At 36.8% G+C, this 26,369-nt stretch overlaps 1 protein-coding gene across 1 annotated transcript; it reads left to right on the forward strand.

Annotated features, from left to right (window-relative positions):
- Positions 1-3,948: 3,948 nt before the first annotated feature.
- Positions 3,949-26,011, forward strand: G2E3 (G2/M-phase specific E3 ubiquitin protein ligase). Its single transcript, XM_058806740.1, has 17 exons — positions 3,949-3,967; positions 6,516-6,566; positions 7,928-8,025; positions 9,971-10,072; positions 11,567-11,691; positions 12,765-12,930; positions 13,612-13,718; positions 14,778-14,894; positions 15,709-15,833; positions 15,940-16,072; positions 16,757-16,879; positions 18,016-18,326; positions 18,958-19,139; positions 19,302-19,474; positions 21,239-21,438; positions 22,039-22,267; positions 24,153-26,011. Exons 2-17 carry the CDS (start codon positions 6,527-6,529, stop codon positions 24,184-24,186), a joined length of 2,265 nt encoding a protein of 754 aa, XP_058662723.1. The 5' UTR covers positions 3,949-3,967; positions 6,516-6,526; the 3' UTR covers positions 24,187-26,011.
- The last annotated feature ends 358 nt before the right edge of the window (positions 26,012-26,369 follow it).

Below are 26,369 nucleotides of genomic sequence, written 5' to 3' on the forward strand. Positions count from 1 at the left end.
GGTCAATTACACCCTCAGGGTACACCAGTGTTTTCATGTGGGAGTGGACTTGTATTTTTGTCTTGTCTGGGTCTGATGAAAACAAAATGTTTGCAGGGTGCACTGAAGGATGATTCACCATTGCCTGAGAAGACAAAATTAGCATCTTGATTGTCACAGTTAAACACAAATGTCTTAAAAACATGCATATTTAAAAATCCAACAACTCATTTTTGTAAGGGCAGATTCCTTTTCAGATTTGTCCTTGTATCTGTAAAAAATTGTGAATGATATTCAGGGCATTATTATGAAAGGAAAAGAAAATGTGATTGACTGGATATTAGGTGAAAGGGAATTTAGAATCAACTCTGAATGATGGTCAGCCCTTAATGACAATTCAGGGGTATGTTTCCAAATGCTTCCATGCTTTCCAAAATCTGGGTCTCTTTCTGACATTTTCATTGAAGAGCAACATAAGCCCTAGACTATTAAGAAAGAAAAACTAGTACTAATCACTTCTTAAGTAAGGCTGTCCATAAGATTTTAGCAGAAGTAATATGCTGAAAACAGACAGAAAACTTTCAATTAAAAAAAAAATTACCATCTAACATGCACTTTTAAATGATTTTAAGGTTTGAATTTTGTTTGATTTCTGTGTCCACTGACTGCTCCCTCATCTGAGTTTTCTTGGATTGCTTAAGGTAAACTGTTTTGCTGCATTCCTGTTCAATTATTACTGGACAAATAAGCTGGCTACAGTCCATCCAACTGAAAAACTTTGGTTCAGCAGATTTCACCTAAGTTTGCTCAATTCTGCTTATTTATAAAACCTCTAATATTTCCACAAGAAATTAAACTGAAAATATCAGCCCTTAAAGGAACAACCCCTGTCCACCTTTAAAATAAATATTTATAAAAATGCTCAAAGAAAATGTTTTCTATTCTACTTTACCTTTATAAGTAAGATTCTTGCCTGAGGTGGATTAGGAATTTCATAAGCAAGGCTACTTATCTCACAAATTATGTTAAATATTTCTATGCTCAAACAAACATCTCAAGAAACATTAACCTATTTTAAAGGTTTAAGAAACACTGGAAGGCATCAGCATTCAGAGAACTAAGTGGCAGTATAATTTCAAAACATTTTCCCAACTAACTATTTTCCCTAAAGCTACTTACTGTGCAAAAATGGATACAATTTTCTTTTGGAATATTTTATAAGTGTCTGAATCAAAAGCATTTCATCAGCATCACCAATAATCTATTCTACAAGATGCTTTCTGCAAGGCAAGTATTAGCTGATATTTAAATACAGCTTTCAAACATAAAACACATCATGAACTATTGAAGTAAAACAGCACATTCACATCTACAGTCTAGAGTTTCATCGTTTGGATTGGGAGAAATGGAAGTTTTTCTGACACTTACAGGATGAAAAAGGAAAAACTTTTTACATTTTTTAAACTAAATTTAACAATCTCAACAAACTAGCAAATAAAAGAGATATATAAACTATAGCTGGTCATCACACATGGAAAGATAGTTTTAAATTGCTTTGTGAACTTCAGAAGAAAATAATAAGTCCATGATTTAAATATATATATATATATATATAAATTTTAAGGCAACCTGGACATCTTTCTTTTAAAAACAATTAAAGAATAAGGACTTTATTAGTTGTTATGTTAATTTTATTATTATATAACCATATATAAATCGAGTATAACATGCTGCCATTATGCATACATCCTAAAAACTTTATAAGCTATGACATGACCACTAAGCATCTCCATATGTGGCTTGGAGTTTTAGACAGCTTACCATACTTCAGATGTTGAAAGGATGCACTGCTTGTCAGAGTTTTACATGAATGTAGAAAAATGTTTGAGACTGTATCATTAAATTAAAAAAAAAAAGAAGTTCATAAAACCCAGGAGAACATTCAGATACATTCAAATGTTAATATTTCCCTTAGAGGTCTTTCTCCCTTATGGGTAGGACTACCTGATTTCTGACCGAGAAAATTGACAATAATAACAATAATAACTATAATAACAATAATTTTCATAAGTCTGCAGAACTTAACAGCTGAACCAAATGAAACATTCTGTATTTGGAATCATACAGGATACACGTTTGTATACAGCAAATATATTCTGTAATATATACCAGAAATAGTGTTATATATTACAAAAGATGGAGGTAGTATAATAATAATGACCTTTATTCGGTACACCATTACTTGAGACAGATATACCCAGAATGTGGCAGACTGGGATCAAACTCTCAAAAGACATCATTTCCATTGGCATCATTATCATTTCCATTGGCAGTGTGACAATTCCTTGTATATATTAGAATAGTTAGCAAGCCAGACAGGGTACAGACGAGAATTATATTCTACATTTCTTGAAAATGTGCATTTGAATCCATGAAGGAGAATGCTAGCTGTTCTGGATAGCAGGTAAGTCATCGGTTATTGAATAAAATGGGACACACACCACACTGCAGTACATTTAGGAAAACCAATACAATAAGTTAAATTTTCTTTCTCTTTTTTAATGAAGAAAATAATTACCTATAATTGTCTTTTTGTGCCTTTCACTCTGTTTCACATCCATAGACATCCTTCTTTTCTTTTCAGAAGTACAGACTGGAAGGATTAACAGCCGTTTAACAATCCAAGACTTGGCCAACACACAGAAGTAGATAAACCCCAGATACACAAACGCAGGAGGCAACCGAGACTGTGACAAAGACCAAACCTCTGAAAGGCCATTGAAGGAAACATTCCGTCCCATAGAGATTAAGCTGGAACTTCCTAACCGATGAGGGGGGAAGACGGTCACATATTTGTCAGGAAAGAACAAAGTCATTACGGTATTTTAGGGTACAAAAGGCGTTATGGGATGTTTAGGGGAACGGGTGTGATGAAGGTACATTATAGGTGAAGAAGCACAGGAAAACAGAGGCAGCGGGGCAATGGGGCCAGTTGTGTGAAAACAAGCTGCAGGTCCCCACGCCTGCCTAACCAACTCCAGATTCCAGATAAACTCTCTGTTCCGTCTCTGTGGGCAGCTAGAGAACTTCCAGCCAGGGCAAGTGATCTGGGATCTAGCCTAGGGATCTGCAGAGACTCCGGGCTCAACAGCCAAGTTACCGGGGGAATAAAGGTGTGGACCAGGTATAGGAGAGACCAGACCGGGGCGGGCGGGGATGAGCGGAGAGCCGCTCCCGGCGGTATGCAGGGGTGGGTATGGAGCTGACACTGCTCATCATTGACACCGCTCAGCATTCCCAGCGCATGGAGCCGCTCCCGGCGGTGTGCAGGGGTGGGTATGGAGCTGACACTGCTCATCATTGACACCGCTCAGCATTCCCAGCGCATGGAGCCGCTCCCGGCGGTGTGCAGGGGTGGGTATGGAGCTGACACCGCTCAGCATTCCCAGCGCATGGAGCCGCTCCCGGTGGTGTGCAGGGGTGGGTATGGAGCTGACACTGCTCAGCATTCCCAGTGTATGGACCTCGGCACTGCAGCATTCCAGCTCTGCTGGACAGGGGACTAGCACTCGCCAAATCCAAAAGCCGCTGGAATGAGCTCCCTTGTGACGCGGTGCAACACCAGTGGCGTTGCAATGGAAAAGCATCAGCACAAACATCAAATGCACAACTTTACTGAGAAACTCCGTTTCATTGCAGCTATGGGGAAAAAAGGGTCAGCACGGCCTGACACGGTGGCAGTTTAGGCCCCTTGAGAACAAGCTTCAGAAGACAGAAATTTTTTTTTTAATATTTCTTTTAAAAACTGCAACTTATTGTTTCCTCAGGTAAATGGTCACAGGAGGCTCGCCCGCTGTTCCGGGGCCGCGGGGCGGGGCGGTGGGCGGGCCGGGCCGCGCTTCCGGCGGTGGGCGGATGTTGGGGTTTGAATCGGCCGTCGGTTGGCGCGCGGTGCTGCGGCCCGGCCCGGTTCGGTCGGGTCCGAGCGGTGAGTGCCGCCCTCGGGCTCCGGGGCAGGGAGGCGGGAGCCCCTTCCTTCGCCGTGCGGGGAGCGCCGTGCGGCAGCCTCCTGGCCGGTGCTGCTTGGCTCCCGCCGCTCGGAGCGGCCGGAGCTCCGGTAGAACTACCCAAACATGCTCCCTCTTGCCTCCGCGCTAGCGGGACACGGGCGGCGGCGCGGGGGGATGCGGAGTGCGGCACGGGGGGGGAGCGGCGGACGGACCTGCCGTGGCCCTTGTGCCGGGCGGCTGAGCCCTGCGAGGCGCGGGGGCAGCGCGGCCGCCTGAACCCCGGCTCCTGGGGACGGGATGCGACGTGCCGGGAGCGCTGCCCGCCCGCCCGGGGCCGGGCGCCGAGGGACGGGACTTTCCCGGGACGCGGCTCTGGGGAGTGAGCGCGGGGGGACCTGGAGGTCTCACTGCGTGGAAATTCGGGATGCACGGGTGGGTGCGGGAGATGTCCTTTGTTCCTGTGCTGGGGAAAACGTGTGCGTGATACCGTGCCTCTTGGGGCTTGCTTTGTTTTTCTTTTTCAGTCTCTAATTAAAAGACTTGAAACGCGTTACGCTATGGAGCAGTAAAAAAATTACAGAATGTAGCAAAATCTAAACACCCACTCTGAGGACTTTTCTAGCCTGTTTCGGCAAAGTAGATACGTTTTATTTACACCGGTTTTCAAGACACTGGGCCATAATGGGGTCGTTCCTGCCTTGCAAGCAGACGGATGCGGAATTGCTTTGTTCCTTTGAAAAGCCCCAGAGGACTTATGCAGGGGGCCTAAATGGGTGATCTGCTTATCTTTTAACTTGTAAATTCGAACTTTGGGTTCACTTACCCGAAAGAATTTGAGAAAAGTAGAGGGAATTGGGGGTGGTGTAGCGTTTTCTTTTTTCTATTTTCCTGGAGCCAAGGAAAGGTATGAAGGTGATTTTCTTGCTTCCAGCCGCATATGTGCTTTGTCCACCTGTAAGGCTTTCTACCAAAAATAATCTTGGCTTGCGTGGCCGTGTGTAGGCAGTTTCTGTACTGTATTACCGCAGGAGCGGGAGAACGGTGAAACTGACAGTGACCATCCTGGGGAAATCCTGAAGAAGGGGAATGTGTGTGAGCTCTGGGGGTCTTTTGCTCCCTCTGTACCTGATTAAGTATAGTTATTGCTCCTTATTTAGAAAAAGGGAAGTGTGTTTCTGGGAATGAGTGGTCACTAATTTAATCTGACTATCAGTGTGGTGTGTCTTTAGGAATGTTTTAATCTAGTTTAGTAGTGGTGCTTTTTGGTTTGTTTTCCTTTTAGACCGTTTTGTAGCCAAGGTCCTTTGGACAACTACTCCGGTTCTCAGTGGCATAGAGCACTTGCCTGTGCCTGACACTTCTGCCTCCATTTCTTTTTCTTTCTCAATATGCTTCCTTCCCTAGATCTCCAGTAAAATTGCTCCAGTGCTTTATTTGCAATAGTTTGAATTAACCTAAAGTTTGTTCTTGAGGCTGATATCTGGTAGTCCTCAAACCTGTAAATACCGGACCGCCGATAGTTGACAGTCTGTCAGGCTTCTGGTTTGACCTTCGATTTGTTACTGGCTGCTTCCCTGTAGCAAGAGGGAGTTGTCCGCCTGCCGGAGTTCCAGCCTGGAGATGCAGGCCATCACCCTTGGCCTGCAGAACTTAAGTAATGCTTTCTTCAGCTTCCTAAGGGAAGGCAAGTCAAAGATCTACAGATGTGTTCCTGGAAGAGTGCTGAGAAAGAATAATCATTTTGATGCTGTGGTGAAGAAACTAGAGATTATTTGGTTTGGGTTGATTATTTTTAGGATAAGGGTCCATGGTGTGGCACACAGTAAAGGGCAGCTCACGTTGCAAGTTAGATCTGTTTCTAAATAAATTACTTTCTACTTCAGAATGTAAAATACACTGTCCTACATAGTGTAAATTTCCTTTTATGCATGTCCCAGTTTTGAGTTCCTCACCTTTTTAGTTTGTGGGGTTTTTTTTCCCCTTGGATTTTTTGTGGATCAGGATTTCTCTGATCCAGGATCCTGCATTTTCTCCAAACAATGGAGACTATAGTCATAGTCACATCACTACCCAGTTACTTTTTTGTTTTCAAGTTCTTTGTATCAGTACAACCTTTATTTGAGCAGAAGTCAGAGCTGTTTCTTAGGTTATCTGTGAACCATTATTTCTGTTGCTTAAAATAAGTAAGAACTCTTCTGTACAAATAAGTTTGTAGATAACTAGCTGTTGCATTGGACTTTTTCTCTTATGAAAATAAAATGTATTTTGTTTGTTCGTTTGGGGAAATAGGTAAAAGTTGCTGTATCTCTTATGGTCTAAGATGTTTTTTCTGGACAATTGCATCCTGCTTGCTGAACCTCTGTCTCTCACAATAAAAATTATTATATTCTTTTATCACAATACCACTTTTGGTTTATGGAGTTTATACCCTTCCTTTGCAGTTTTGAATAAACATAAAAGAGCTGTATAATGTTCATTTATGCACTGGATGTATTTAATACCTTGTTTCTTTTGCATGACGGCCAGAAGAACTCAGGATGAGCAAAATGAATAATTTTGATGTTCAAAGCACAAAAAGTGAGTAAAGCTTTTATAAAATAATTTCAGAAATACTTAATCTGCCTATATATTGTTAGTCATGACTTATTTTATTCATGCTCAAAGAGTAGGTGAGTTTCCAATAATAAAATTACTGTGTCCAATTTGAGGCTCTTCAGTACAAGACAGACAAGGAGCTACTGGAGAGTGTCCAGCAGAGGCCAGAGATGATTTGGGGTCTGGAGCATCTCTCTCATGAGGAGAATCTGTGGGAGCTGGACCTGTTTAGTGTGGGGAAGAGAAGGCAGAGGGAATCTCATTAACACTTATAAATATCTCAGAGGCAGGTGCCAGGAGGGTGGTGCCAGACTTTTCAGTGGTGCCCAGACAGGATGAGGGGCAATGGTCATGAACCGAAACACAAGAAATTCCCTCTCAACATGTGGAAGGGTGGCAGAGCACTGGAACAGGCTGCCCACTGAGGTCATGGACTCCTTCTCTGGAGACATCCAAAACCCACCTGCACAAGGTCCTGTGTTACCTGCTCTAGGTGGCCCTGCCTAGGGTTGGACCAGATGATCTCCAGAGGTCACTTCCAACCCTGACCATTATGTGAAATTGTGTTAGAACCACCACTTGTCTAAGGAAATGAAAAAGAAATAACTTGAAACTTCTTTAGGTTTGTTTGCTGTAATTAGACTATTTTAAAATAGTGTTTTCTGCAGATGTTTCAAGGAAGTAACCTTGTGAATTTAGCAGCCAAGTCACACAGAGCTGTGTTTGAGATGTACCATTCAGCACTTTCTTAGGCTGAAGCAGTAGCCCTGTTGTTACTACTGTGACTGTTCTGAATCTTAGAATATTGTAAATGTCTTTTATACATCTACTGGGAATTAAAGGGAAGCTATTAAAAGTCCGTGGAACTATGATAGTGGGCTAGAAGCTTTGGTAAGTGGGAAGTCCTCAAGGTTTTAGTTAAATGCAGTTTTGTCTCAAATTGTTAAATGTTTTTAAAAACTGTGGTAGCAACTAGATGACATTTCACATGCACCTGGACATTGTTGGCCATTTGACAATTCTCTTTGGGTGTTTGGGGAAGAATATTTCAATTGGGAGCACAGTCTGCTTGTGAATTTAGCTTGGCTGATAGACCACTACTGAATCAGCAGGCTGGTGAAGTATTTTCTTGCTAGTCACTAGAGGAGGAACAAATAGTACATTCTTCTGTATCTATTATAAAATTCAACAATAAGGAAAGGGATGTCTACTGTCCTTTATCCAGTAATCTACTTGAAGATGCATGTGATTGAAAGAGGTGAAAGCTACTGCTCTGTAGCTGGTCCATAGCAATTCCAGTACTTGGAATTCACTGTGCTTATAAACATGATTTTATATTTTAGTCTGTGTTCTCTGTGGACGGACAGACGACTGCGCTGAAAAGTATGGAGAAAAAAGGACCTATGTGGAGTACAATCTCACTGTTCATTATTACTGTTTGGTAAGTGTATGGTAATGATATTTTGGTTTTCTGTTTTATCTGAAAAAAAGGTGCAACAAGTATTTAATACTAATAACTTGTCATGTTTTTGTAATAATTTTGTTGTCGCAAAGCTTGAAATGTGAGCTTTAACTCATAGCATTGATAGCTTGTACTTGTCAGGTGTAGCAGATGAAATAAGTAAATCCCAGCAAGCCTTTATTCAAAGCTAAATTATGTTCATTGTCCATTTAAAGGAATTCATTAATTCTCCTAACCTAGCATAGCAAATAGCAATGAAGGTACATGTTATGACAAAAGGAACAGTTTGCTCTTACATATTGCCTCCTATAAGAAAAATGACGTTTCAAAATTTGAAATGTGAAAATTCCACCCAGTGTGGAAAGTACAGAAAAGTTTTTTTTCATTTCTCAATATTTCTTGCTGCCTGTGAGCTGTTCTCTGACATTACACAGAACATTGTAACACTCAAGTCCTAATTTTCAGTGAAGTTATATGTAACCTGTTGATCATATCAGTATAGTTTCACTAAATAGTACAAGTGTATAATTTAAAAAAAACTATGGATATAACTTGAAGCTTTTGTTATCACCCTTGACATTTTCCAAGTTTCATATTCCTGAAGGTATACTTAAGTTTCCTCTCAAAGTCTAAATTTTTACAGGTCTTTAGAATAACATTACTGCTTCACAAAAAAAAATAAGTCTTTTGTTTGTTAATAAATATAATTTGAATTGTTCTCCCCAATTTTAAAATGAGTGTCGAGTATCAGAAGTAATGTAGGGGGTATGTTTTCTCAACAAATTCTTTAAAGAGCATTGACTGCAGATGACTTAATAGTTTGGATACTGAATCCTTTAAAAACTAAGGAGAGTGGAGGTTTTCTGAAGTTAGATAAAGATAGAGAAATTTGATTTCAAATAAATTTTAAGTCGCTGTAAGGAAATAGAGGCCATTATACCATGTTAGTGGTAATTTTGTCTCCTATATAGGGCCATATCAAATGATAAGGAAAAATCCTATCCTGATAAACAGGTAGGAAAAGGCATGCATGCAATACTGAGCTTTAGGAGTTAAAAGTTATTTTAACTGCAGGAAGCTCAGTGTAGTATCTTTAACATTTTTTTGTGTCTACTTCTTTTAAAAATGTGCAAAGCCCTGTGATTTTACTTAAATACAGTGTATGTTATATAAGAAAAGAGTTCTACAAAAAGGCACATTAGTGACAGTTTAATTATTCTTTGCCAAATGTCTCACAGTTGGAAAAATATATTTAATTGGTTTGGGTATGTAATCTTACATTTATTTGAGTACAATATTGATAAAACTAGTTTAAATGGTACTACGTTGAAATTATAAAATGAAACTGTAAAGAATATAAACGGCATCAAGTTGTGAAACTCTTCAGTTATTTGAAGACTGTAATGTTGCTGCCTAACTTTAAATTATCATCAGGCTCTTCTGATTTGCCTAGTTAGTTGATTCTGTGTTTATTTAAATCTCCTCTAAAGTGAATTACTTTTCCTCTTAGGTGACACTTCAGTACAGTTACTTCCTACTGTGCTTCATTATCTTCACAGCACAATTGTCATTCATATTAACTAAGCTAATTTAATTTTACTTCCTCTGAAGATTTATATGCTGAAAGTAATTGTTTGACAATTATCTGAATAGTCTGTATACTTCAAAAAGGAAGGCAAAATACACTATCGCTGGCCCTACAGTATTATACAACTACTCTGATGTTATTTAATACTTATTTTCATTTTACTGGTTATTGTCATGTCAGAAAAAAATGTGTTTTATATCAGAGTTTTAATCATTAAAATGTTTCCATGTGAGCTTTTTTAGACTAAACTTCTCTCTTACTTGATAAGCACAGTGTATGTAATTTTAAATCTTTAGATTAGGTGGATATTTTGAAATACTTAATTTGTTTTTGTAGTTAATGTCAAGTGGCATTTGGCAGAGGGGTGAAGAAGATGAAGGTGTAGATGGATTTTTGATCACAGATATTAGGAAAGAAGTAAAAAGAGCTGCAAAACTGGTAAGAATTATGTCTTTGGTATTTACCAGGGGAAAAAGGTAACTTTAAGTGCTCTTAGTACTGCCTGTGGGGTTTGTTTGCTTCCTCCAATGGACAATGTGCTGAACCCATTCGAGCACCTGAACTCTACATTTAAGTAACAAGTCTGTTGGATTTGTGGAAGCCTCAAGGAAAAAAAACCTGCAGAAAATGTAATGATCCACCCTTAAAGGGAGAAGGAAGTGCCTAAGATTTTGCTCATTGGGCAAAAGGAGTGACAAAAGTCAGAGGGTTCACTAGAGGTCAGAAAGTTTTATTAGTCATGTACACACTTGGCCTGGGCTTTGTGGGGGTACCTTTTTGGGGATAGGTTTCACCACCCCTAAGGTGGATTTCTTGCCCTCTATGTAAATTAGTTATCATGAGCAGTCTGTTGTTTCAGGCCTTTCTGGTAGTGGGTTGGAGGGCTTTGGGGTCTAAATCCTACCCTATAGTCCATGCCCACTTCTACTCCACATTCCTGTGCTTGACTCTGCTGTGGTTCTTTCTCACAGACAAGTCAATCTCTGCCAGGCCCTCTGCTACAGTCAAATCTTCTTTCTCACAGTGTGTTCTTGGTTGTCACCAGCAGTTTGTGTGTGTTACTGCCAGCAGCTCCATTGTGGTTGTCAGTGTTTGAGACATGCACATTAGCCCCATGTCTTCTGGGAATCCAGCTCCAAGGGTGTCACTTTGGTCCACTGTTTGTAGGGTCACAAGAGGGCTTTAGTGGCAGTAATTTTCCATCCTGGCTGCAATTCGAGCTGATAACTTTCTCTGAAGCTTCAGTAATGAAAATACTATTCCACTTGGTTGTTATTCAGGCAAGAAAACAGTTTTCCAAAGCTGTTTGTTATAAAACAGGAGCTCATTAGATACCTGTTAGTTCCTGGGAGCAGACAGTGGTTCTGATGAGCCTCAAGAGAGGCTCAGTCCAGTGCAGGTGGTTCAGGCTGAGGCCTAGTGAATGTTTCTGAGATCAGTGTGGCCTGGGTGCTCCATTACAATTAACCCCACAACTGAAGTCAGCTTCCCTGGGCCTCTAGAGTTTGCAACTGGTGTTATTCCTTGGGCAAGTTCCAGATAAATAAGAGTGAATTAAACTTTCATAATACCTCATGACATTGTGCTGAGCTTGAAGCTGAGAGTAAATAATTTACAGATTCCTATATATAAGCATATATATGTGTATGCCTATTATAGCTATATAAACTATAGGTACTGGTAAAGTAACTTGTATGTTATCTTACATGTCACAGGACAATATGCATATTAACCAGTACATTAAGTCTGGGAAATAACTGCATATGTTTACTCTTTGTAACAGAGCTAAACCACATTAGTCTTGTCACAGTTTTAATCTATTAGCTACTATTCTTTTTTAGACTTTTTGTAACTTTTCTATTGGTTTAATTCCTATAATTTTACTTGTATTTAAAGTGTTGATATTATCTTTCCAAAACAAATTATTTCTAGAAATGTAATATCTGTAAGAAAAAGGGAGCTTCAATTGGATGTGTAGCTCCTAAATGCAAACGAAGTTACCATTTTCCTTGTGGGATACAAAGGGAATGCATTTTCCAGTTTATGGAAGACTTCAGGTGAGTTTTGGAACTTTGTTGTTTTTCTATTTTCAATTTATTATATTTATACAGGAGGTGACTTGGGTTTCTTTCATGGCTTGTTATTGGATAGGCTGATAGTTGCAAATGACATCGGATTATCTAGGAATCAAATACCTGATTTGTGTTAGACATGAAAGTCAAACAGTTACATTGTGCACCTAATATTTATAAACTCAATTCTCAACACTTTGAAATACATGACTTTATGCTTATACAAGTAGTTAAGTTGTTTATAAAACTGAGCAGTAAATTCTGAGCTCTGAAATAAACTGCATAATGGTCGATTTGGGTTTTTGTTTGCCTGTCTCCTGTGCCTTTGTTGAAATGACAGAGCTTTGGATACCTGTATCTCTCAACAGTCACAACACAGTATCTGCCATTTTGTTGTGTTTCCAAGTTTATCAGAGAGGGACTGCAGGGGAAATGGGCTTAATATCAAATGTCAAAAAAATGATTTGTTTTCTTTTACTGTCATCTGTCTAGCATCTTGGCTGTAATCAAAATACTCAAGTGCATTATCCTTGTTGTGAGCTGAGTTTGTAGGGTGGATGGATTGAAGTCTGGCAGGCAGTTAACACAAAACAACTTGCATTACCTCAAGTATGTGTAAAGATAAGGCATTTTCAGAAAGGTTTTTTCTAGAGCTGCATTTCTTGGATGTCATGGTATGGAATATCCCTTAGGTCAGTAGGGATTAGCCATCCCAGCTGTCTCACCTCCCAGTTTCTTGTGCGTCCCTACCCTGCTCACTGGTGGGGAGGGGCGAGAAAGAGAAAAAGTCTGGACTCTGTTCAAGATCTGCAATAGCTAAAACATCACTGTGTTATCAACACTGATTTCCTCACAAATCCAAAACATCACCATACAAGTTACTATTAAGAAATTTAACTCTAGCCTAGCAAAAACCAGTATGTCTGCATTTTTAGCTTGTTGCATAGCACTTACTCATGAAAAATTGATGATTGAATTAATTTTGATGTCTTTAAATCTTATGAAGAAGGTTCTTAAAATGTAGTTTTGTTAACAGAACCATAAATTACACTTTTTAGATCTTACTGTTGGGAACATAGACCAGTCCAAGAGTTTATGGATAAAGAACCTAGAGGAGCTTCACAGTGCACAATATGCCTGGATTTGGTTGAACATCTTCCAGTGTACACTGTATTGAAAAGTCCTTGCTGTAAAAATGCTTGGTTTCATCGAGAATGCTTGCAGGTAATACAGATTCTCCCTTTCAGTCCTTTTGCACCCATGGAGATCACATTTCTGTTTAAAAATAATGGAACAATTGCTTACTGGTAAGTGTAGGTAGTAGGTATGAAGTATACTAGGTTTGAAGAGCAGTGCTAAAATTGCTTTATGCACACAAAAGGATTTTGAGCTTTTAATGCTATTAATTTTTCTCTCCCTGTGGCCCCTCCATGTTTCTGCATATGTGATACATATTTCATGCCTTTGCTACTTTTAGGAACTGAAGTTCAGCAAGTTTCTTGCAAGTCATTATGTGCAGAATCTGAGTGCTAAAAATGTAATTTATACATCATCAGTTCTCTTTGGCTAAATCCAAGACTACAAAAAATTACAACTTTCTTTTTGTAAACTTACACTGGATCTGGAGAGGTTACTTACACTAACTGAAAAGAATGGTGCTTTTGTTTATGAATCTTATTCTGGCATATGAGCTCTTTCCTTAAAGGAAGAGAAAATTCTTGCCATTTGCTTTAATGTCAAGTCACATCATAATTGTACCAGCTTTAACACCCATGTCAGGATGGTATCCATGAATGTAATGTGTCTGAATATTAAGACATAATTTATTGTCATATTAAGGATGGTAGTAATTCAATAATTGGTCTGGTTTCTTTGTTGTGTTTTTTGTTTTTTTTCTTGGCACAGTATCAAGCTTTGAGTGCTGGGATATTTTTCTTTAGGTGCACAGTGTGTAATAACAAGGACAAATTTCAAAAAGAAATGTTGAGAATGGGCATACACATTCCAGAAAGGTAAGTAATTTTGTTAATGACTACTCTTGTATGAAAACTTTGATAAGCTGTTATGAATATTATTTTATTCTACAGAACTTCAGCTATTAATATGTGAAATGTTGGTTCTACCTTCAGTTGTAGAATTGTTCAGTTTGGTAAGGAGTAGCCTGTTTCCTTTTAGATATGCATAAAAATAGGCAAAGGTGAAATTGGTTATATCAAACACAAAACAGAAAGCTCTGAAAAGTCACTTTTAATGCCATGATTCAGCTTAAATGCTAAACGCAATTGGAAGATAAAAGCACTTCTTGAATACAATTTTTCCTTAATGTAAAGATTGCTAAGAAGTGTATCTTCTGTGTTCAAGTTTAATTATCTGAATTTCTGTCAAGACAGAATTGTAATTGGCGGATTACTCAGCCATACAGCTCCTGTCTTCTGCCAAGGGATTGCAAAGGTTATGTTAGTATAATATCTGCTTAAGCTGGTTTTCCTGTTTCTGTCACCTGAAGAGGCTCAAAATATGACAGAAAGAGATCAGAATGATGCTTCTTTGTTAGAAGTATCATTACTTAGCAACTATTAGTCTTCAGAGAGCACCATCAATTCCCTCTTGAGACAGAAGCTTAAGATTCTGGAGAGGAGGAAGAGTCAAAATAATTTATGAACTTCACCATACTGGCCTGGAACATTCTGAGTTAGCATTCATGAAACCAGTTTCACTTGTAACTCATGTAGGTTGCCTAAACAAATATCCTTATTTTCTGTGAGAGTAAAAAGGGATGGAGACAGAGCAAATGTGCTGTGTCAATGAAGTCATATGACAAATAATAAATACTTAAAATCAAAGTAAATTTATGCAAGAAGAAGTCCATCTATGTGTTTTATAGTATTATTTTAGTTACTAGAGTTTCCTCCCCCCCTTCCCCCTCTCAGTTACCTAGAACCTCCCCTAGAACATGACATGATTGAAATACATTCATATGTTTATTGCATATATTTTTTTCTAAATACAGAGCAACCCATTAAAACAATCAGAAATAGAGTTCTGATGTCCATCTTCTGCCTTGTTTGCAGGGATGCATCTTGGGAACTTGAAGAAAATGCATATCAAGACTTACTGCATTGTTATCAACACTGTGATGTTAAAAGGTGTCTCTGCAAGAAGGGAAGAGACTATAATGAACCTGATAGGTATGATACTTTAGCAGGAACGTATAACTTGGGATAGAATAGGTTTTTTGACTTATTTTTCATTGTTGTTGTTTATAATTTTCATGTACATAAATGTTTGGGTATTTTTTGGCATCACGTTTTAATGTCAAGCCAACACACTGTCTAGATAGTGTTTTTGTTTTACTCAATATAATCATATTTCAGTACTAAATTTCTCTAACCTTCATATGGTTATAAAAGCCATGAAAAACAAATTAAAGGGATTATCAGTTACTTTGTCCTCATTTTTTACAGGCTGAAGTAGAATTTGTGCATCAACACGGCATGTACCTAAATTAATGTTGTGTATGTATCATTCAGAGTTTAATTCAGCAATTTATTAAGTTTTAAAATACTTATAGCCTTTACAAGAAGTTATTGTTAAAGTAGTAGACTTAGGTCGTCAGTAGTTTGAATGTTTCCCTAGAGAGTTCTCCTTTAAATGAATTACTGTTTGGAAAAGCTGACTGGTGGATACCATAAAACACAGAGGAGTTTGCTGACTAGCAGGATGAGAAGATAGTGCCTGCAATCTGTTGACTTCAGAACAGAGGAGTACTAATAGCCTCACTCAGTGCAAGCTGCTGGAACACGAGTAGCTTTTTTTTTCTTGTTGCAGCCAGTTATGAGTATATCTTGTGTGAAGAAAGTCTCCTTGATTAGAATCAGTTCTGCCAGACTGGTAAAATTATGCTTTATTGGTTTAGTATCAGGATTGCACTTACAATTAGTCTTTGTTTTTACTAGCCTCATTTTTCTGTCTAATTCTAAATGCCAAAGTTTTTCCTTTTAGTAAATGGGAAATTCAGCGTTGCCAGTACTGCGGTTCTCGTGGGACTCATTTGGCCTGTTCATCTCTGAAGTCGTGGGAGCAAAACTGGGAGTGCATGGAATGCAGAAGTATCTTTGCAAAATCAGGTGAAGTTGTGGATGTGACAGTGATCTCTTAAATGATAACTTCAGGTTATATAAGCATACTTTGCAACTAGAAAATTCATTAAATTAATATAATGTAATCCTACAGGGAAGTATAGCAAACGGAAAAAGCGTGCTTCGTCTGCCTCTGCAAATTCAAATGGAACACCTTGTTTGCTGGACGAGCCACCCCCAAAGTCCCCTCGGCAGTCATCTGGATCTCCACGCAGTTTTCTACTCCAGTGTGTAGTTTTATGTTTTCTCACAGAAATTGATCATTGCCATAAGATAATACTTAAACGTGAGGAAATAATGGCTTATTCCATAGGAGGAACTTACATTAAATTGCAAATCAAATAAAATTAGAATAAAAAATTTAGTGATTGAAGTTTTCTGAGTAAGCCATGAACTCTGTAAGTTTGCTATAGTTATTTGGATTTGGTGGCGTGTAAACCATTTTTTAGTTTGGTAGAGATAGATCCTTGTTAAAGGAATTTTAACAATTTAGTGGTAACTTAAGAATATACAAATGGCAATAAGCTTTAAGTTTGCTTATTGGAATTTTTTCCATTTTAATAGTGTTCTAGAAGTCTGACTTAAAGACAAATGTTCATAATAATATTTTGCTCTGCTGTTTTCAAGTTTGTAAAAACTGATATTTTTAGTTTTTGCTTACTGTGTCAGTCAGTGCTTTCATCTGATGTATGAGATGCAACTAAAAACACATCCTAATTAGTCCACAGTGTAATAAAATACAGAATCATTATTTTCAAAATTGTAGTTCAGGCACTGGTGGACTTCATGGAAATGGAGATACAAATGAGAGTCAGTACTGATTTAGGGGGAAACTATACTGCTACCTTGAAATAGGAAGTGTTCATACATTCTTCAGTTGTATCTTCTTAAAATACTGTTTTCACTTCTAGATCGCCAAAGATAATGTGCCAGAACTTGTCACCTTGCTCACACCTAGAGCAGCCAGCATCCAACAGAGTGACAGTGTCCCCATCTCCAGTGATGTCAAACTGGAACTGGTCCCTGAGGCACAAGTATTTCTTCTATTTTTCTTATTTTGAAGAGTAATCTAGCACATGGCTTTTTACTGTATTTCCTACAGACTGTGTGTGTGTGATTTTGTGTATATACAGTATCTACATGTATCTGTGTGTATATACAGTATCCATATATATTTCTCTGTGTGAATCTATACAGTATACAAAAACATTTGTGTGTGTGTATATGCATATAGTCAGTCAAAAATGAGATGAGTTTACACTTCAAATCAGAAGTCATACTTGAGAAAGGCTTCTGCTGTTTATAAATGCTAGAGGGGTGTGAGGGGAAAAGAATGAAACCTACGAAGAGTTTTTAGGTTAGATGGTAAGGGGGTCAAAACCCAGAAATGCATTTTTGTCCTTACTGATGTATGGCTAAACATTCTTTAGAAAATAGGGAATAAAAAGAATCCTAATTGCTTTCTTCTAATTAGACAGGTCCTAAATTTTTAATGTTTTTGTACCATATGAATACTTTGTGCCTGTACTAAAGTCAGTGCTAAAACAACGTTTTAATATAGAATATTCAGTTTGAGGACGTAAAATTCATTATCTTCTTGTGAGTAGTTAATTTATGGATTCTATCTTATGTGCTAAAAATTCTGATGAGCGAATAAGGTATTTCTAGTAAATACAGTATTTGAGATAGTTTTGGTTGGAAGCTCATAAAGAAAACATCTTGGTTTTTTTAATGAGAATTTTCTTCCCACTCAAATATACTTTTTTATTATAGTGATGATTGTTCTAATTTGGTTTCAAAACATCTGTAAGGCAAAATTTTAAACTTCAATTTCTTACTTGTTTCACTCTGTTTAAATGTCAACTCATGTGATGATGGTTTGGTACTGTGTTGGAGTCACTGAATTAAGAAAATCACTATTTGATTTATGCCAGGGTAATTATTTCTACCTCTTTTTTCAGTTCTTAGAGGTATTCTAAAACTTGCCACTATAGGATTATATATTTTAAAATATATACTAAATGTTTTATTGATATAACTCAGGCAATACCTGAATGTGCCACAGTGTTTAAAAAAGTGTTCTTAATATCCTATTTAACTATTTTTAGTGTAACTGTTGTTAATTATGAATCATAGATTTAATCTGAGAATACATGCAATTTTCTTGTAGGTATTTAAGTCAGCAAAGAAAGGAAGTCTGTAATATACTGAAGGAGTTAAAGTTACAAGTTCAAACAAAAACAACAAGACTTAACATCAATGCAGAAAATATTTGGAGTAGTGCTTTAAAAGGATTTAGACAGCGCATCTTCAGTCCTACAAACGCTATTGAAGTAAATTTCTCAAACTGGAAAAATAGATCGAAGACAAATACTACTTCTGCATCAAAACACCATTTCTTCCAAGTATTAATGCTTCACCTTCAGAATTCATCATTGTTTGAGGGCTCTTTTGGAAAGAACTTGTCCCTTGATTTTCAAGGTAATTAGTTGCTTTGTTCAAAAGCAAATTGAGAAGTATATAGCTTAAAATATTTTTTAATCTTCAGCCAGTATGAGTGTCAGTTCACAAGTATAGTCCTGAATTTTTTCAGGGATTGATTTTTTTTATTTTTTTAGTTCTAAAGAGGGATGGTGTGTGGATTTGTCATTTTAAAAATTTGGGTTGGTTGGAAAAGTCGACTACAGCCATGGAAAAACAGCATATAACTAGACTTGGAACTTTTTAGTTAGTGTATTTGTTTTCTTTAATTTAATTCCTTTCTTTCTGACTTGCTTTCTCTGCTAATTATTTTCCTTTCCTCAAATTTCTGGAGCATTATTTCTCATAGTGTGCTTCCAAAAGACCCCAAGTTAGCTTCTTTGAGTTCTTACGCTTCAGAATTAAATATGAGTTTGGTGTAAAGTGGAAGTTATATCTCCCAATCCTGGACAGTGGCTGAAGAGCTGGTGCAAAAGAATGTGGTACTCCTATGTAAAAATAGGGTCTTATAGTTTGAACTGTCACAAGATGGCAAAAGTCATTAAGAAAAACAGTACTATGACATTTTCTATTAAAAAATGATCAAAAATAATTTCTATGCATCTAAATAAACATACTTTTTTATTTGCAGCTTTAAAAGAAAATCTTTATTTTGAAGCTGGTAAAATGATCGCTGTTTCTCTGGTTCATGGTGGTCCACCTCCTGGTTTCTTTTCCAAAACACTGTTCAAATGTCTTGTCTATGGTCCAGAGAATGTGAAGCCAGTTTTGGAAGATGTTGCTGATGTTGATGTAGCACAAACAATAAAAACGGTAATATGCAATAAGTTTCTTTTTATTTATTGCTCAAGACTATATTTGGAGATAGAGAAGGACCTACTGAATATAAATTTTGTTGAAATTCAAAGGTATATTTTTCACATATATGTTTACACACATGTAGTAAACAAATGCCTAACTTATGTTTTTATGCAGATAAAATTTGCAAATAGTCTGTCCAGCCTACAGTCTACACTACAAGACTGCTGTGAATTCCTCACTGCTGCTGGCTGTTTAAGACCTGTAACAGCTTTGTGTGATAAGAACATGCTGGTGAATGACATACTGATCTATCATGTAATCAAGAGAATTACTTTGCCCCTAGAAAGGTTTGTTTTGCTTGAGTTTTCGAACTTCTTGGTTCTTCTCCTCACTGCAGCTCTAAATAATATGTTATTAAAACTAACTCTCAGGTATTCTTACCTACTTTATTTAAACCACTGAAGTGTACTGTAATTTTCAGTTGCTTAAGTAGCAGCTGTTAACTAAGTAGTTAAACTGAAAAAGTTTTTTCTCTACATATCTGCTCTGACTTCTCCTCGGTCACATTACATTCCCTTTTCAACCTTATGAAGAAGGCGGATTCACAATTTTTAAGCTACAGCATGACAAAGACCTTTGCACTCTACAATTTCTCTAGCTTATGTTCAATTCTAATTCAGAATTGCTCCAATGTAGTGTCTTTGTTTTAGAAATTTTTAACATATGTTTAGAATTCAAATGAGTTTTCTAGAGTTCTAATTAGGGAGTTTGTGTGTGCTGTTAGGAGTGCAGCACTGTCAACAAGTGTAAGTTGGCCTGCTTAGAATATAAGCATTGCATTGATGTTTCTGTGAGGTAGTGATGACCTCATGAGCTGGAAAAGTTGCAGCTCTTGACTGTTCTTTGATTGGTCTCTGGCCTTACTTCCAATTCGCATTCTTCATCTGCTCAGTAAAAATTTACTGGATGCTAATTTTTCCAACAAGCATAGCCTGATTTAAATTTCACATATAGTATTACCTCTGACAAATTTGATTACTCTGTCTCAAAGAGCTATGAAAACTGATTCTTAATATGAGGATTTTTTTAAACAAAGGTCAGAAGAATTTAGTCCTTCACTTCAAGGCCCTCTGGCATGTTTGAACAGTCTATATCATATTTTAAAATTAGTGAGTTAAAAAGTAAAACATAATTAGTGCATTTAAACAAATGCACTAATTCAAACACTTAAATATTAAGTTAACTCGGAACACCATGAGGTAGTGGAGTTTTGAGCATTTGAGAGATGGGCTTCAGGTGGGCATAAGAGAGTAGAACAAGAAATTACTTGTCAGTATAAAGGACTGAGAGTAACTAAAGAGTTGGTTATTTTAGCTGTTAAATGTTCTATGCCAGTGGGCACCACTGAAAAGAGCCTGTCTCTGACCTCCTATCTCTTCAGATATTTCTACGTGTTGAGATTCCACCTGAACCTTCTCTTCTCTAGGCTGAAGAGTCCCAGCTCCCTGAGCCTCTCCTCAAAGGGTTATGCTGTAGTCCCTTAATCTTCCTAGTCACCCTTTGCCAGAACCTGGCACTGCACACAGCACTTAAAGTGTGGCCTTACTGCTGCTAAGCAGAGGAAAAAGATCACCTCCTTTGAGCTGCTGGCAACACAGTTCCAGTACAGCCCAGGATGCTGCTGTCTGCGTTTGTCACAGGCAGAAATAACAGCACATAAGCACATGCAAACTTGCAAAAGCCAAGCAAAGGCTGTCTTTTAAGAGAACTTATTTTGTCTATGGACAAGGAATTTAACTGTTTTCCAAAGAGCTATTTGTAAGAAAGAGGATTGCTATGTTTTCTTACTAAAGTTAAAAGTACGCCTTGTACATACAGTCAAGTACCAGGAAGTAAGGTCAATTTCTACATATCACTGGTATTTCTTTCATCTCCCCAAAAAGCTCTACAGAAACATTTAGATTGTTAAAATGAGAGTTAAATGCATTTCCCAAGATAAAATGGGAGTACTATGTAACCTTCTTGACAAGATTTATTATACCCCATCTTGCAGCTTTATAAAATGCAGAGTTCTGATGCATGGTCACTCTTTTTCTATCCCCCTCTCCTAGTTTTAGGCAGGGTTTGAAAACGCTTGGTGTTCTGGAGAAAATGCAAATGCACCCAGGTGTGTTCTCTAGCATATTCTGCTACAAACCCGAAAGACTTTCAGCGGAAACTGTCTACAATCTCTTTACAATCCATTCCTCATCAGATGTAAATAAAGTTGAAGGTGCTGATTTTTGGATGGGCTATTTGCAAGATGTGGAAAGTAAGTTTTGGTTTGGTTTCATTTTTTGGGGTTTTTCTTTGTTTTTTTAAATGAAAGAGTCCTCCCCTTCCCTGTCCAGGTTATTTAGTTGCTGCTGGTATACATACAGAATTTGATTTTTAGATTTCAGTGATGTAAATAAATCAAGGTTTTGTAGTCACTATCAGTTCCTAATTGTTCCTTCTTCCCCCTTTTTCTTACTAATTAGAATTTCTCAAAGTGTTGCCCAGACCTTTAGAGTGGTAAATATCTGAAAGATTGTCTCTAGGATTCCTGTGAATTAAAATATGAAAATCCAACACACAACCTAAGTGATACTGAAAAATCCTTTATTAGATAAATTGTCTGAAGTCTTAAAGACCTCTGTTTCCTATCTTTTGCTTGCAGAAGAGATTTTTTTATTCACTTAAGATTTTTCAGAACTAACTGAAGTGGGATTTTCTTGATAAACTTTTTCTTAGGTAGCTATATGACTGCATATTTATTCAGTATATTGATTTGATTTCATATGGGGGTTTTTTCCTCTTAGCACTTAACATGTGGGGTAATGGCTTATGTGTAATAGACAATCAGTGATAAAACGTAATCCTTATCTTTTAGGTGGTGACTCTGTAGTGACATTGGAGGATATTCTGCTCTTTGTAACAGGCTCCTCTTATATACCAGCCATTGGTTTTGATCCTGAACCTACTATTAAATTTTTAAGTATCAGGTATCCCAATGGAAACAGACTTCTTAATTGCTTAGAGCTTCCTAGAACAAAGACGTATCAGCAGTTCAAAAATAAAATGGAGCTCACCATCAGAAACACACTAAGAGTTGAAAGGGAGTAAGTATTTTTGCTATTAAACTGAACGTTGGAAACTTGAGCTTTCTGCAGGAACATCTTCTTTCAGTTGGCTACTGTATTTTTCGACGTGCTTTTAGTATTTTCTGGCCTTTCCTCCAAAATTATGGTAAAAGTTGTTATGAGATGGAAAACAATTTTCAAATTTAAAAAAGCCTTTATCTCCTGAATAGTTTTCTTCTTGAAGTTGACCTTCAGAGTCCTGCATCTCTTGCAGAAGTAGTTTAAATGTCAGCTTTTGCTGTAGACAGGTATGAAAAACACACTCTGTAACAGGTAAGTATGTGGATTGTATCAAATACTTAGGTAACTTATTTGTCAAAAACAAACCAAGTACATTTTGAAGATAATTGCTGTAGAGCATTGTCTTGCATAAAACTGTGATGCAGTTCTTCAGTTCTATATATAGTTTTTCAGTAATTGTTTTGTATTGATTCATTTATGTTCTTATGGTTCATAAAAACCTAGGAAAATTAAAATAATTGTAGTTTTATGGTCATTGTGGCTAGTGCACTGAAGATCTGGAGAAAACAGCTAAAATAATACAGTGTAAGAACAAAATTTGATTGAACTTGTGTCTCTGTTTTTAAACAAGATCTTTGACATTTGCACATTTCTGCATTCTACTGTCATACATTAATTTTTAATTACTCATAGGGCCAAAATAGTAAAAACCAGAATGAAATCTTGAACATCAGCAATACCTGGTCTTTCAAAGTGAAATTTAGGAGTTAGACTTAATGTTTTAAAGTATGAAAGAACAAAAGTTTGTTGCTCATTAGAGCATGTAAACTTATCCTCCATTTAAGTATTTTCATTCGACCATGCACTAAAACTCTTTGTTAAACTAAAGGCAGTCTACCATCAAGTTTGTCTGGGCCTGATGCTTTTCTAGCTTTTATTCTAAATTCTTCCAGTTCAGTCATAGGCACATTCTGAGCACTGTATAACATATATTTCTGTGCTCAGGAATTTGTGCAAATGGCTGGGCCATTAAGCTGTAAAATATAAGTCGTGAAATTCCTATACAGCAATGCTTTAATGTGACTAATGCTAAAACTATGACATTGAAAGGACATTTAAATACATTATTTTTAAATGTATGCTGCTCTCTGTTTTGAAATTATAATATTTCCCTCTGTTTTGACTGCCTGTGCTATATGTCCTTAACATAAGCTGTGCCATACATGTAATATAGATACATATGTATCTGTATGTGTCTATGTGTATGCACATTATTCAAAATACTGGAAAATAATTATATACTTTTTTATTAATATAGCTTGATTTGAATTGAAAATATAAGGAGGATTGCTTTACATTTGAATTCTTTGGCAAGGAAGTACATCCACAGTAATTATAAATGGATAGGTGCTTCTGAAAAAATAATAGAAAGTCTAAGAAAATCGTTGCAAGTCTCTAAAACAATCTAATCTCATCAGTCTTATCATTTGGCCAAAAGCATATTCAAGTCTCCTTTAAAAGAAACGTATCATCCCTTGGAGAATGTAATTTGGCTTGTTTATATACTAAGCATTTTCTCAGTGTCTTCTCCAATAATATTCTGTGTTTCTGATCTTTGCATAATTTTTGACTCTCATTATGTCAATAAATTATTTGTGTTCTTAGCCTTCCCAATGGTCTGTTACCATTACAGGGAGAGTGATTTGGCACAAATTTGTTTACATAAAAAAGATTCATGTTGTATGTTTGTATTTTTCAAATATAATGACTTTCCTGCAAATATTATACTTTAAAATTATACTTTAAAAATGAGCGCAGTATTTGTTTATCTTGCCTAGCTAATGATGAATATGTTCTCTAATGTCATTCTTCCTTCTCTAATGTTATTCTTCCATATGAGAAGTACAGATTTTACAAAAGTAGCAAGCAGAATGTGAGTAATTTTAAAGGACGAGGACTTTTGGTACCTGCAGTGGCAAGAGAAATTGTTCAGAACCTGGAACTAAATAAACAGCGTTTTAAAACCTTCAATGGGGAAAGAAATAATGAAACAATGTGAACATAAGGCTTCAAAACATACCTGAGATTACAAAAATAGAGTTGACACCTTTTATTGCTTATAACTTTTGAACTCAGGGGTTAAAAGGCTTTTATATAAAGGCAGAACTAACCTATATACCAGGTGTAAAAAGTGTCAACTTTAAAACTATCTGCTGTACAATCCTGTATCCAAACCCTGAATTTGTAAAATCAGTAAAAACATAGTATGTAATACTGCCTGAAAGGGTTTTTCTTGCACTGATTTTGTTCCCATTGTCTGATACTGACATGTACCTGTTCAGGACAAGTTGTCATTCCCTTTTTTATCTATTTGATCAGCTCTATCTAGACACTCCAATATAATACTTCATATATTCAAGTGGTATTCCTGAATGCTGCTATGGAAAGGAATTTTCTCATTTTCAGCATTTATATAGACCAGTCATAAATTTATTTGAACTGTTCATTAGAATTCCATTGAATAAGCTAACTTCCAAACACAGAATTGTATCCCTTGTCTTGACATTATACAAACAATTTATATAGTTATAAGGACCCTAGGTTTTTTATTGTTGTAGCAGATCACTGAAGTGCAATATTATGGGGTAGTTTTCATTTTACATAAGCATAGCCTGAGGCACACCTTGAAATTAGGGAGGCTATTTACTTTCAGTATTTCTGTAACACAGGGAGAATAATTGTGTATGCATCAATGTATAAAATATATTATAGACACTGTTTCTTTTATAAGATTTGTCAGCACCATGAAAGAACTATTGCAGTCCTTTTTGTGTTTGGCCAAAGAACTTCACCCCACAGTTTCTGCATCAAACCCTTAGTTTCCATCTGGAATTAGCACATCAAATAAGCTATTTGTTTTCTAGAGTGATAATTTTCTACTAAACGGTAATGTATTAGTCTCAGTGGGTTTAGTATGGTCTCCTTAATAATGTAGATAGAATAAAAAAAACACCATCAAGTATTTTAGCTCTATGTTTGAAAAACCAAGGAATAAGAAATCTGTGACTTGCTTTTTTGCCCATTCAGAGGATGCTTACCAGAAAAAGCTGTTAGGTTTTTTAATTGAATGAAGAGTGAAACATAGCTCAAAGGAGAAAAAAATTTTTCATACTACAAGTCTAAACCATTGTGTGCTGCACCTTTGATTATCTTCATTATGATATTATGTCCTGGAATTTGAAAACATGAGAATTTTTTAATTAATTCACACTCACATTCTGTATATGAAAAAAAGTCTAAATAGAATTGCAACATAGAAGCCTACAAAATATGCCTTTCAAGTATATTTTGAATCTGTTTTATATGGTAAAACATTTTAAAGCTCAAACTTTTCTGTTTCTTACCTGAGGGAATATCTAATAGGAAACAAGAAAAATAAAAGTGCAAAAACTTTTGACGTGTCAAATCATATGTATACAGAAAATCATTTTCAAAATGTTAAAGTTTGTAAAAAATCTATAACCAACCCTCTGATTTTTGTATTACATAAACGATGTTATTTTTAAAGTTATGGTATTTAGAATGTTATGCAATACACTGTAATTTCGTAAATTTTTTTAGCTCTAACTTGAACTCTGCAGAATCAGTGCCTAAACTCTGTTGCATCTTCAAGCGATGTTTTGTAGCATCAGTGTTGAATAATCAGTAATTGTGGGAAATACCTTGTATATGTCCAAAGTGCAATAAAAGGTTAAATATGTAGCTTCCGTGTTTTTATTTTGTTGATTTCTGGACTTTAGCTCTAGAAGTGTTATCACTATTTTCTATAGTTTCATTTGTGTACTTGTAGATTTACACAAAGGTGTATATGGCGTGTTTATCCGTGGTATCCAAAACTGAGCTGGGGCAAGGCGGCTCATTCCCGGTGGGATTGCTGTAGGGGCATGAAGGCAGAGGGAAGGAAACTTGTAGCTATATTCCATTGCGGTAACTCACTAAAACTACAAGACGTTATTTCCAGCTAGATCCTTGGTTTTGAAACATCAGTCCTTCCATTTAGTCATTAGGTGGTCGTATCAAAACTGTTTCAGTTATTTCTTCTTGCAACTTCAGTCGGAGA

Source organism: Ammospiza caudacuta, chromosome 6 (genome assembly GCF_027887145.1).
Source record: "Ammospiza caudacuta isolate bAmmCau1 chromosome 6, bAmmCau1.pri, whole genome shotgun sequence".
NCBI classification, from domain to species: domain Eukaryota; kingdom Metazoa; phylum Chordata; class Aves; order Passeriformes; family Passerellidae; genus Ammospiza; species Ammospiza caudacuta.